Consider the following 14,256-nt stretch of genomic DNA (forward strand, 5'->3'; position numbering starts at 1 on the left):
TCAACATTGGTTCTAAAATTAATACTTGTAGATAGTGTAGAATATAATCTGAGCCCCCAAACTTAGTTTATTTAATTCTATTAATTCAATCAATTACATTATTTAATAACGTAGTTGAATTATAAAAGTAGAAAATGTATATATATATATCTATCAAACAAGATAACATAATATTGAATATAAATGAAAAACAAATCAAACATCTCTTTGAAGTAAATAATAAAATGTTACGGTCGACTATGATATTTTCTTGATATTGGTGGTATCTTTCCTTAAATTTCAATTTCGATAAATATTTCTGTTTACATTTGAATTTTATTATTAAATTTAATTTATATAATAAATTTTAATAATAGTATTACCACGAGACGTAAGTACCTAAATTGTTTGAAAATATAAAATTACATTTTTGTTGAAAAAATTAATTATAGATTCAATATTGATTAATCATCTTTTATTACGCTTAATAAGTATTGTAAGTTTTTAAAATTTCAGATCATTATTTTTTTACACTCTGTATATAAATATAATACATATATAATGTACAAGAAATTTTATCTCGTTTGTTCAAGTAAATAAAACGCGCATAGTAATCAGAAGAAAAATACGAAAGGATAAATAAAAACGATGGAAATGCATTCGTTTCCAAGAGTAATCATCGTGACCAAATGTTATAACACAGAAACTATATAATAAGATACATTGCATTGTATTAAAATCATATCGAACAAAGAAATACTGGAATAATAAACAAGCAAGGTCCATGAACCTTCTGCAAACACTAAACCGAAACTATTTTTCCCAAATTAATTTATATTTTCAAATCAATCATTCATTCTTCCAATTGTTACTTATTTTATATTAAGTAGATAAAAGAAAAAATGTTGAATGAAATTGAATATTAAATTTTAAAAATACTGGAAATACTAAGAATACAGAGTATCCTAGCTATCGTAGTACAATCAACAAATGCGTGATTCTACGTAAAAAATAACTCGAAGATATAAAATAAAAGTTTTTCATACGGAATTTTCATTTTTAATAAAATCGAATTTAAAAATTTGTTTGATACAACACGTGAACTTGAATAATTACTTATTAGTATGCGAGTGAACAATCAGCAGGAAATTATTCCACATGCGAAAATCAGGCAAAAATGTAGAATACAATTCTTCCGTTTAAAGTCTCGTTTTCAAGAAAATAGGCTTCGAACGTATTTAATTAAGAAGATTTGATTTGATTAAGAAGATTAAGAAGAATTGATTTGATGTAATACGTGCATTTAACAAATTGTCGAATTTAATATTGTCGGAAACGGAAATTGATCCTATGAAAAAATTGTATTGTACGGTTTGTAATTATTTCCGCACATAGAATAACCTCATATCGATTATCTACACCTGTGTAGCAAAGTTCAAGTATATTTGATAAGTTTGGCAAATGTTATTCTATATTTTCAATTTGCTTTATCACGTAGAGTGTTATGTAATCATACCTTGATTACTGGGATACCCTGTATATTCTGCTAAATCAGAACAAAAGTATTAGGTATTGATCAATAACCACGCAAGAATCTAAAATTCTTCATTCATTCCTTCAGAAACAAATCACGCCCACATCGCTTAAATAGAATACAGGCCTCCACGAAACAATCGAATTCGAAGATATGATTCTCCTCATCCTTTACTAGTCTCCACAACAATAGTTAGTACAATAATTATCTAAAAATCTTCTTCGTCTATTGAAGAATCAACCTACGACAAAATTCTATCTATGGACAGTCTCGCTTATCTCATTTGTGGTAAAAAAACCAGACAGAATCCCTCAGTCAGCTCGAAAATGTGGAAAGCAAGTCGACCGAAGAATTTTATTTCTCCACTCATCGATTATACATAAAAAGAGAAACAAACCATAGAAAATGAGCAAATGTTATTCCAGTCGATTTTTCACATAAGTACACGTTCCTTAGCATCTCCTCCAAACCGAGGTTTTATCTTTGAGCAACGCGTCGATGTCCTTCAAAATATCATCCGACGCCATGTCCAATGTCAAATAATCCTCTTCATTTACATTCAACAAACTGTCTGCTTCTTTAGAATCCACCACAGTGTACGTATCAACCGATGTCTTCCCCTCACTTTTTTCTAATTGCACCTGATCCTCATTCGTGCTGCTATCACATAACCTAACCTCAACTTCATTCTTCCTAGGTCTACTATTCGAACTCATTGACTTTGATTCGTTCAATCTTTCCATAGAACTTGATTCGGGACTATTTCTACCAGATTCTTCTTTCTTTTCTTCGATTTGCTCTTCTTGACCAATTTTTTCATCTCGTTCTTCACTGCGCAGCAAACTCAACCTCTTTGGAGATCTTCTGAGCTTCACAGGCGGCACACTGCTCGAGATGGCGCTACAATCGTTATTACACTTCGCTTTGCGCTTAGAAGTGTCCTCTTCTATTTTTTCCAAACGTCTCTTCACTCCTCTAACTGAAATTGCTTCTTTAAATTCAGCGAAAGTTTCTACGGCGTCTTTCAGAAATTCTGTCGATTCTTTTGTATTGATTGAATCCATCGATTCTGTGCTTCTGATTTTATTTTCTTCAAAACCTTTGTATTTTCGACGACGAATTTCATCCAGTGAGAGAACTTCGAAGTCCAATCCCTTTTTGTCGCTCAAATCATTGTTCATTGACAGATACTGACAGATTTGTTTGGTCCTACGAGTCTTGATCTTCCCGCCACCAACATCACTCTGATAGTCTTCAGTCTGATAGGAATAGTAGGCGGCGCTTTCGGCTTGAATCTCCTCCAGACGAATCTCCTCGTATGTCTTGCAGTATGGTACCCTCAGCTGCGGCTTTACCGGAGACGGTACACTTTCATTGTCCGATTCTGGAAGAAACATACCACGAAATTGCGGAAATCTCTGTTTTATTATTGAACGAGGATGTTCCATTTTGTTGTTAAAATCCTTAGATATGTTTCATCTCTCGTTTTTTTTTAGAACATTTTACAAATATTTTAAAAAATTTCTGTGTCTTTACTTTTGATTTGTTTAAGAATTTTCTTTTAAAAATCTCTATTTATGTTTAGTTCTGATTCGTTTTAAAATTCTATTTGGCGTCTCCCAAGCGTCTTTTAGATTAGAATTATTTGAAAGGCTCTTAATTAACTCTAAAGTTTACTCTGAGTTTTGATCGTAGATTATTTCTGTTATTGTCTAATTGTCGTTTTTGGTAGATTGAAGTAGCCTTCGATCTCCGGTTGAGATTATGGGGAAAAGTTTGAGTTTGAAAATAGAAACAACGAAAGTGTAGAGTACAATTCCAATACTTTGACCGATTTTCTTTGGATATGAGTTCGGTGATCCATCTCTCTCCTCCCTTTTTCTATCTTTTTTTGTGTCTTTCTTTTTCTTTTCGTCCCTTTTAACAATTTCTTATTTCCTACAGTTTAAGAGTAACTAGCACTACCTGTACAAACTTCTTTGATTTTACGTGATCAGGTAATCTATGCTTAAAATCCAATAGGTAAATTAATATCGTCGTCGTTATTATCTCTTTGTGCTCCTTTCTCTCTTATTTCCTCTCTCTCTTTCTCTTTTTGGTTCTCTGTTTACTAATTAGTTTTCAAAAGTCTCTTTGAAAATTCGTCGCTTTTGGATTTTTCTTTAGTTCCCTCCAGGCTTCTCTCTCCACACAATTGGGAAGTAGACGAACCAGCCAATATTTAAAATAATCTTTTCCTTTCTCTCCTTCTTCTATATAAATACATACATATGTATATGTATATGCAATACTGTGCAAAAATCTTAAGCCAAATACCAAATGGAAACTTTTTGTTTTTATTAAAAAATTTAATTTTCGTTTATTAAAAAATAAATTCCGTTTTAACTACGGGAGAAATATTTGACTCTAGAATTATTGGTAATTTGCTAAAAAAATATAAATTCAAGAGTTATTAATAATATATTGAAAAATATTTATTAATTTGAAATAATTGATGTTTTGTGCAACTTTCTTTTGTTTTCTCTGAATAATATGTGAACAAATTTATTTTAAACTGTCATTTCTATTTTAACATTTCAAATAATTTTCATGTTTTTAATTTCCCTTTTCTAATTTAAAATACTATTCCTAAATAAATTGTGGATCGAGATAACTTACAAACAAAAAGCTCCACAAAGACTTGTTCCTGTATAAAAATATTTTTTAAATGGCCTAAGACTTTTACAATGTATATGTATATATATAATACATATAACGTATATTGTATAACATATATATATATTTAATATATTTATTTATTTATATAGATGGATATGAATATATATAAATATATAAATATTTTATATATATTTAATATAATGTTTAATATAATATTTAATATATATGTATATATATATACACATATATAATAAATATTATAGATATATTAAAAATAAGAAAACGTGGATAAACGCTCGACAATGGCACAACACAGTCAAAGAATCGATCATCGACAAAGAAAAAAGTTGACGATGAGAAAATAACCAGAAAAACCGAGTTTCGAGTGAAATTGTCGTCTAATTATCTTTAATTTAGTAGTTGTCGAAAAATCTCCCTTTTCTTGTTTTTTTTTCTTTTCTTTTTTAACTACGTACAATGTTTGTGAACATTTTACAAATTAGATTGATCATCCATTTGCAATCATGTGGATTAAATTATTCCGGACAACAATTCGGTCTTGAGAAAAAGGTATAGTGTGTCACTATGCGGCATTCGCAATATCATGTGTCGCGATGCATAGTTTTAACACAAAAGAGCGGCAGACATGGTAAATTTCACAAAACACAAATTAGTAAGGATCAAATGCTTCGCAACACTCAATGAGAAATTCTGAAAAATTTTGAAACGCAATTTGAAAGAAAAACTACCACAAATAATATTTATTTCAACGCTGGGAATGCTTTTGCAATTTACTGATTATTTATTAGTCCAGAGCAATAGTGATGACTTTAAGACTAAACGAAATATTAAAATACATTATTTTGTAATTTTTAATCATTAAATCATTAATGAATCAATCAATTAAAAAATTACAGTGTTTTATAATTTTTAAATAGAATATTTCTTAATTTTTAATTAGATATTAAAGTATGATGCAATTGTTGTATAATAATGCCTTGGATAAATGCAAATATAACTATTTGTGATAGTTTCAGATTCGACATAACAAATGCAAAAAAATAGGCTCAAAAAAGCTATTCTACCAATGTAAAAAGACAATACAATTAATTTTATAAAACGCGAATCTTGTATCTTTATAAATAAATAATAAATTGGAAAAATTGTCTCTGTCACACTAGCATTATTTTCCCTTTCATTTCATGGCATCAAGTTTATTGGAATCCAAATAATCGTCTCGGTAAAAATTAATATTTTCCATTCGTTTACATGGATTAGTACGGAATTATTTATCGCATATTCAGCGTATAATCTCTCTCTCTCTCTCTCTCTCTCTCTCTCTCTCTCTCTCTCTCTCCCCTCTCCACTCCTCATTCTTTGTCAGCCTGTCTATTTGTCCGTCTGTCTGTTTGTCTGTCTGTCTGTTTGTCTGTCTGTCTGTCTGTTTCTCTCTCTCTCTCTCTTTCTATCTCTACTTTCTCGCCCCCTACTTTCTCACTTTTAATCGAATCAGTTTTTATTTTCGAAATTGAAGAGACTTGGTGACCTTTTGTTTCATCGTCAATCGCCAAACAAAGGTTTACAAGTTATTTTAAACGAATTCAACGACAATTTCCTTCGTTCTTTATTAATTTTTCAATGAAATGATTCAATCATTAAAAACTATATAATTTTTTGCATTTTTAATATAGAATAATTCTTTTTGCTTTAATTATTTCAATAATTATATTTTCCTGTTGATATTTTGCAAATTTTTCTTTTTGTGAATATAGATATTTCAATAGAGACATATTTTTGAAATTGCCGTTGATCCAAGCATCGCACGCGCTACTTTGAGAACACATGCGTTACAATTCGAGGAAAAATACGTAAATAAGTAACAATATATATCAATACAACAGAGATACGAATGACAGATAATAACGGTCATGCCGCTGCAATGACGACTTTTGGTAACAATAAATAAAAAAGGAAAAGGAACAAAACAGAAAAAAAAGTCATCTATCGACGAAGTAATATAATATAATTCGAATAAAGGTCCATCTCCCGGATGGAGGACAATGATTTAAGAACAATTTGCAGCTGAACGCACACGATAACTAACAATTAAAAATAAAAATAATTCACAGATCAAAGAAAAACAAAAAAGCATATCGAACACCCCTTAAAACGGAGAAAAAAACACAACTCGAGAAGCATGTTACAAAAGGGAAAAAAAGGAAAGCTTTAAAATTTGAGACCTTTGAAAAATACCAACGAAACAAAAAAGAATTTATATAAAGAGTGTTATTATATAAATTGCAATGATCGACCGAGAAATTTTTCTTTCATAAAATACAATAGAAAACGAGAACGTAAATTACCGATCCTCCGATAAGCGAATGATTTTGTAATCAACGACTCTTTCAATCAATCGAAAGACCCTCGCAGTAATTGATTGTAAATCAAACCAAACCAGCGTCGTTTGATTGGCTGAACGTTGACACGAACGAAACAAACGATATATTAAAATTACTAATGTTATTCGACTATAATAAATAGCGATTAAAGGTCGTCGCCGGCGACACGAGCCCAGCTACTGATCTTTTTTCTCTCTTTTTCTTTTCTTTCCTTCTCCTCGCTCGTTAAACGTACTAGGTTAAGTTTTACACTATTTCGTCTCTCAATAAGCACACACACACGCATTCGCCAAGTGGCACGCATTACAGGCCCTGTGCTTTGAAAAGAACATGCGATAATTGCACTTGCTGCGCGAGAACGGGTCAAAAGACGATCTTGTTGCATTTCAAACAATCATTTAACTCTGCATCTATTTTCGACAGTATAGCGTGCCTGTCACGGAACTTTTTCTTATTCTTCACGTCTTTCGCCATTCTCCGACTTCTTTCTAACTCTCGCAAACGCGATCCTCTATTTCTCATTATTTGCAAATATATTACAAAAACATATATTGGAAAACGATTATTTCAATAATTACAATGGCCTGTAATTATCGAACTGACCTGTATCGTACTATTATCGCGTATTTTGTTCTTTTTCATTTTTTTCTTTTAAATTAATATTTTTTCCTAACAAGAGACTGTAAATAGCGAAAAAAAAGGAAAAAAGCGAAAAATCGAGAAATTTCTCGTACATACACGCACTCTCTCACTTATTATATCGCCTATAATATATAATTTTTCTTTTTTTCAAGCTTATCCGCATTTCTCATTCTTCTTTTCATTCCTTCTCCCTTCTCCATACGCGTTTCTTGATCTACATCACAAATTTTGTTCTTTTCATTCGCATATTTATGTTCAAGAGTTAAACAAAAGACAACAAGATCCTGCAGTGTTATCTTGAGATTCAAGATCACTGCTATTCCTGCCTCAAACTAATAGGTTCTTTTCTTTTTCTATTCTAACCCTTCTTTGTTGTTGCTGTTTTTGCTTTCATCGAAATAAGAAAGAGAAATTCAATAAAAGGTAAAGACAAAAATCTAGGCACTAGAACGTAGAATCCTACCCGTATAAAATCGCAGAATCAATAATAATCCCGAATTTATCGATTTTGTGATCGATGATGACATTCAGACACGGCGACGATTAATTTCGATCGTGGATATATCATTTAGCAGTTAAATAGAATATAATTACTTCGTCATGCTGTACGGTAGTCTCGTAATGCAGATTACACTTAATTTTTTTTTTATTTTCATTATATCTCTTCGTGCGGATCTAGGCGCAAATAGTATTCCGTAATAAAAATAAGGAATATATGTATATTCATATATATATGTACATATATATTCTTGCTTTCATTGGGATCTAGTATATTTTTATGATGAGAAATTCTACGTCTTTTTTCCTCTTTTTTAAATATTTCTAATAATGAAGCAATTATATAATTATTACTCAATCACGATGCGACTGAAACAAAATTTACACGTACTATTCCACCAAGTTCCGCTCTTATTTCTCTTTTTTTATTATTTTTTTTTTCTTTTTCTTTTTTAAGAGTACGTATATGTAAATATGTATCTGTGTATGCATGCTATACGTGATATAAAGTTGCATTTTCCTCTTTCCTTAGGAATTATCTCGTTTTTATGTATAAATACACAAATATATATTTATGACGATATATATTCATATACTTATACTCGTAGCTTTTTCGTATTTATATTATATAACCTCACTGTTCGATCGTTTATTTGATATTCCCGTGCGATCTACTTCGCTTTCTGCTCTAATCTTCTTAATCGCTGATTCATCGTAGGAAAACGAAGTACAAGAATATCCAACATAATCGAATAACGATATCATCGGCGAAAGAAACGAATCTAAGCTATAAAATTTCCCTCGGTCGAGATCGAACGATTAACATTCACTTATCAACAAATTTGAAAAAACTCGTTAAAAGGAATCATCAGAATAAAAGGTTCTCTTAATCCCGATGCTGTCATTAATTTCTCATTCGTTCTCGTTCACTATGGAGATTTCTTACATTTTCGATAACTGAAACTTTGAGTAAAACGAAACATGCTGCAAGATTTTATGTTTACGTTAGAATTTTTTTATACAGGTTCAAGATTCGTGTTGTCTCGTGCAGCGTGATTCGATGAAAAATATTCGTTTCCCTCTTTTATACATCGAAAGATTTAGAAGCGATTTTCTTTCCTTCTGTTTGTACAACACAAAAAAATTTTGATACAACACGCTGCTATTAACAAATTTCGCCTAAATACGAATAGCTATACTGCTATTGCTCGTTTTATATTTATTATCCCATGCCATTTGAAAACTCGCTAATTCGTGTGGGAAGCCAAAACATATGAAGGCATTTATCATACTTCTTTCATGTGTACGCGCTATATTATAAATCAAGGCTGGGATATTACGATTGAATCGGATACTGCTTATACATATGTATATATATCCTTATAAATGAAGGTTCATATATCTTTGTTCGTTCTTGTTCGTCCATCTCGCCTTTATCGTCTTTCTTTCTTTTCAAACGAAAAACATTATTACGAATCGCATGTAAAAAATACATACAACATTATACCAAAAAGAAATGCGCGTATGTGCGCATATATCTGGGGCAGTATTCGACTCGAATAATTTTTTTCTCTCGCTTACGCTTCATCTAGCTCAAAGCATAACCGTATTAAAAATCACAAACAAAAAATTAGTACATGTTAGAATAATCTTTTTTTGGATTTTTTGTTTTTTTTTTCATCACTTTGCACAAATGGTTATGCTTCAAGGGCATCTCTCTGACGAAAGAAGTATCCTTTCTTTTGAGCCTTTTTCAAACGATCAAACATCAAACATATGAAAACTCAGTCTCCATTAAAAACTAAACAAACTACTTCACCCTAAACCAGTCTCGGATGTCGAATTGGTTATCAATAAATCTGTGCGAGTTCAAATCGTGTGTGTGTGGCAAAGCGACGACCCATAGCTATCTTCTTATTTCATCCGGTATAGGTTCGTGTTTCGTTAGTGTTATAGCACAACGAAAAGACGTGAATACTCCGATCTTGTTTTTTCTATTATGCGGCATTCGGGAAAATTCAAGGCTCATCGCGCTGCCGCTGGAGAAAGATAGCCATAGGCAGTTAGAGGGCTACAGGCAAAGTTTAGATATAGCAGCCCCTGCAAAAATTGATATTCAAATCTACGTTTTTTTTTTTCTTTTTTCGTTCTATTCTGTTAACTTTTTTGTTTTTTTTTTTTCCTTTAGTTTATGATTAGGTTACCATGCTCATTTTTGATGATACAGTTACTCTCAACTTTTCTAATTTATAATATAATTATAATGTAACCATAACTGTGTTCAAATATAGATGTAAATTCTGATTACAACTAGTTTGTAAATTTAAACCAATATCATTGAGAACACAGAGTTATCGGATCAATCTAAATGTTGCATGTTATCCCTCTTCCCCATGGTATACACTGTATGTGTATACAAAATTATATGTGTAATTTAATCATTATATTGAAACAACACACACCTTTGACTATAATTCTTAAAGTGTTATGTACACAAACGTACGAAATGATTTTTCAAAGAAATTCTTCACATATCAATATAATTTTATAACCTTATTCTATCCAATAATAAAGACGACGATATAGATCACCTATTGCTTTTTCACTACATATTCATAACTAATGAAATATTCTTCTTGCATATATTTATATATATAATTTCATATATATCTTTATCTCTCTTTCATTTTTTATGTAAGCTAAATAAAAACTATTAATATTTTATTATATGTATCAATAAATTCTAAGTAGTGCAGTCTTTATTATTGAAGAGGAAATTTAAAATGTATCTTGTGGAAATTTACAATACATCAATATGTATCTGACACTATCAAAAGCCATTACTATTAGCAAAATATTATATAAGTTTTTAGTGACATTAATGCAGCTTAAGCTGTTTTCTCATAATGAACTTGTCTTTTTTTTTTCTTTTTCTTTCTTAAATAACTTAATTGTATTAATTTATAAGTCTTGTATGAATCAGATAAATTAAGTGAAAATCGATTAAGTATCGGAAATGTACTAACATTCCTGGTGCTCAATCAATATAAAAATCTGTAATAAATTTTACTGCAAAATAGAAAGTATAACTTTTTCACTTTTGCATATAAAGCATTGTATATGTTGTACGTTTATACAATACTTTACACCAGCTCTTCTTAAAAGACAATGTTTAGTTGTTTCATATAATTTTATCTGTGTTTCTCTCCCTTGTTTTAATATTTCATTAACGTATTTTTTCTATACTGGTTATTGGTCGATAGAAACTTACATTGTTACAATTAGAGCATTCCCGGCAATTTTAAAATCGTCTATATGACGTCATTTCAAGGTATGGGAAAGGAAATCTTGATGTTTGAGGTTGAGAAGTTTGCTGAGTATGAATAGGTGAATATGATGGCTGCTGAAGCAGCGGAGAATTCTGTTGATTTTGTAGTGGAGACAATGACTGTCCAGGAGAATGTGAATGTAAATTTTGTGGGTGAGAAAATGATAATGCATGATGACAAGGGGAAGTTTGTGAGTTTTGTACATTAGCTTGTGGTATATTCAAATTGTTCGTAATGTTAATATTGTTTAGTATGTTGAGACTGTTAGACACGTTATTAGGGATTGTCAGATTACTCGGAATACTCAGTGCATTAGGAATATTTATGCTTGTTTGTAGATTAGGTGGAAGGGAAAGAGTAGCCGACGTAAGATAATGTACGCTGAAAGATGGACGGGGGGGCTAGTAAAGCCTCATACCTTCTTCAAATTTGACGATAAGAGGATCAACAGCTGGACTGCCAATAAAACTGCCTGCTTCACTGCTTCCTCTACCTTGATCTGACTCAGTACTACTACCATCATATTTTGTGTCATCTGTTAGCAATGAAAAAAAATCTTATAAAATAAATGAAAATAACGACATAAGATTATAAAATATTGTAAAATCATAATTTACAGGGTATTCTAAAATGAAACAATTAAATAATTAAATAATATATTTTATGAATGTAACAGAAATTTAAAATTTATTAATTAATTGTAATAAATATATTAATCATGAAAATATCATTGACCTTTTATTTTATTTTATTCCTGTATGAAAGGTTATAAGAACAATAATGTATCGCATAACATTCGCGAAAAAGTTCAACATAATATACAAACAAAATATGCAGAATGTTACATTTAATATTTCATTAATAAATAATAAAGCTCTCATTAAGAACAAGAACAGCATTTTGAAATATAAAATTAAATGCATGTACATATTTTTTTTTTTTTTTTTGCTGTCATATAGTAATAACTTATATTTAACTAAATTTACAATACTTTAAAATAATACATATATTTAAAATAAACAATTTAGTTAAACATTATGATTTACTTTCATACTGAAATAGTAACGAATAAATATTAACCATATTAAAAAATCTGCTATTACTTCATACTGGATATTCTCATTTAAACATATTTGTTAATAAAATATTTTCTATATTTATGTAGTATGTTTGTTCTATATATTCTATATATTAATTTGATTGTTTAATTTTGAAATACCCCATATGATAACATAATACTCTTACCTTGACGATTTGACCATTCTTGATTCATTGTTTTTGATGTTAAATCAAAATTTTTCACTGGATTAATAGGATCATTAGTAATTGTACGAACGTTTTTATGCATAAATGAACAGTGTGGTTTTCTACAACCACCAGGTTGTGTTTCCCAATAACATGGAATCGACTTGCGATTTTTCTATTCGAACAAGTAACAAACAAACATTAGTAAACTATTTAAAATTCCAATTAATGATTTATCTATGTATAATATTTGAATGATGCTTACTCTTAATTCCATATGCCTAAAGTTACAATGTTCATCAAAGCATTTGCCCTGTTTCCAATATACGCACATTGTTTCGCAACCCAAGGCAGATGGTTCATGTCTAAATGGACAGTTATCACCCTACAAATATAATTATAAATTAACAAAAGAAAAACAAATAATAAAATACAGATACATCAAAAGTATAATAATAATGAACTAATAAAGAATTATGATCATTAATAGTTGCAGTGCTCATGTACATTGTAAATACTGCAACCTAATCTATAATTCAAACTTCAATAATTCAAAATTCAACAGTTAATGTTATTTCATATAATTTCTCATAATACATTATGAAAATAAATATTTAACTACTTATACATAATGACAAACATCACAATTTTCAATTAATATTACCATCATGAGTAACAAAAATTGTTTCGGACACGAACACAGTAAACAATATAAGAGAGTTAAATTTTTCAAAGTAAAAAAAGTTCAAAGTAATAATGAAATGAAGAAATACAACTGTTGTAGTACATAAATAACACGATTCACTAATTATTTTAAAACGACGGATGATATCGTAGAGCCTGCCACCAACATGGCCGATCTAACCTCGCGAATTCAATGTATCAGAAACAATATGGAACAAATCTATCCAACATTTCAAATTTTATGGTGATGATTAAATACAACGAATGTTTCGTGCATTTTATATTTTACATACCTTTGTGCATGTTGAGTAATAGAAAAAATAACAGTCGGTATTCTTATGACTGTGCTCCATTTGCAAGAACCGATAGAAAGATGAGTGATCGTGTTCTTTACTAAAAAGAGAATATTTAAACAAATCACTATTAAATGTCACATTTCGTAGGAATAAAGCGAATAACATCAAAGTAAAGCATCTATTACCACTTTGTGCGAAACATGATTACAACTTATAGTGTATCGTGTTCAACCGCCAGATCCAATGTTATGGAAAATTAATTTGAATGTAGAGGTTTCGCAACCACCAATATTTGTACCAACGATAATGACCTTTTTTCATCATGTATTCAATATATATTCATTACTTACGTGTGATGGCAGTGATTCCTACGATGACTTCTTTTTTGCCCCTTCGCTTTGACCCACACACTAAATCAACTCGCACACAGATTCAAGTAAATAGTTCGACCGTAGCACTTGTCGCCCCTTTCGTTAGTGACGCTATTCGCTACCGCTACAGATACGATGGCGTAAACTTCCGAGAAAACACGGAACTACACGATTTGTTACGCGCCCTTTTTGAATTAGTACAATTATTACACAGCTGTAGTGACTCACGAATGAAGTTAAAAGCTTTTATATACAACTGTATATGTTATATAAATTATTAAAATAATTTTCAAACGTTACTAACACTTTCATGAGACACAACTATGATGATTATATTGATCAAATTTGAAACCAATCTGAAAATGCATGTAAAAGTTATAGAATATTTAATAAAAATACCAATTTCGCAGAGATCACAAAATCCATTATATTAATAAACCAGTATTCATATTGTGTAGTTATTTTTTAAATATATGTTTGCAGTAAATATCTTGTAATTCTTATACACATTTTCAGATCGGTTTCAAAGTCCAATATAATCATGATGATCATGTTTCATTGCAGTACTAATGAAATTTCAAAGTGTTTTATATAACACAAACATATATATATATAAGTTCT

At 30.1% G+C, this 14,256-nt stretch overlaps 1 protein-coding gene across 3 annotated transcripts; it reads right to left on the reverse strand.

Annotated features, from left to right (window-relative positions):
- Window positions 1-1,717: 1,717 nt before the first annotated feature.
- LOC139989780 (uncharacterized) lies at window positions 1,718-13,770 on the reverse strand. Of its 3 annotated transcripts, none has more exons than XM_072008388.1 (6): window positions 13,615-13,770; window positions 13,262-13,361; window positions 12,550-12,669; window positions 12,285-12,459; window positions 11,458-11,574; window positions 1,718-2,897 (listed from the first exon to the last, which is right to left on the reverse strand). In XM_072008388.1, exons 2-6 carry the CDS (start codon window positions 13,319-13,321, stop codon window positions 1,966-1,968), a joined length of 1,404 nt encoding a protein of 467 aa, XP_071864489.1. In that variant the 5' UTR covers window positions 13,322-13,361; window positions 13,615-13,770; the 3' UTR covers window positions 1,718-1,965. The 3 variants fall into 3 exon arrangements, with proteins under 3 accessions (XP_071864489.1, XP_071864487.1, XP_071864488.1); XM_072008386.1 differs by lacking the exon at window positions 13,615-13,770 and adding an exon at window positions 13,450-13,608; XM_072008387.1 differs by lacking the exon at window positions 13,615-13,770 and adding an exon at window positions 13,453-13,587.
- Between the last annotated feature and the right edge of the window lie 486 nt (window positions 13,771-14,256).

The sequence above is a fragment of the Bombus fervidus genome, chromosome 8 (genome assembly GCF_041682495.2).
Source record: "Bombus fervidus isolate BK054 chromosome 8, iyBomFerv1, whole genome shotgun sequence".
Taxonomy (NCBI): Eukaryota; Metazoa; Arthropoda; class Insecta; order Hymenoptera; family Apidae; genus Bombus; species Bombus fervidus.

Coding starts and splice junctions, on each gene's coding strand:
- LOC139989780 (XM_072008386.1), bottom strand. Junction 12,460..12,549: donor TTAGGCATATGGAATTAAGA/GTAAGCATCATT, acceptor TTGTTCGAATAG/AAAAATCGCAAGTCGATTCC. Junction 11,575..12,284: donor AGAATGGTCAAATCGTCAAG/GTAAGAGTATTA, acceptor CATTGCTAACAG/ATGACACAAAATATGATGGT.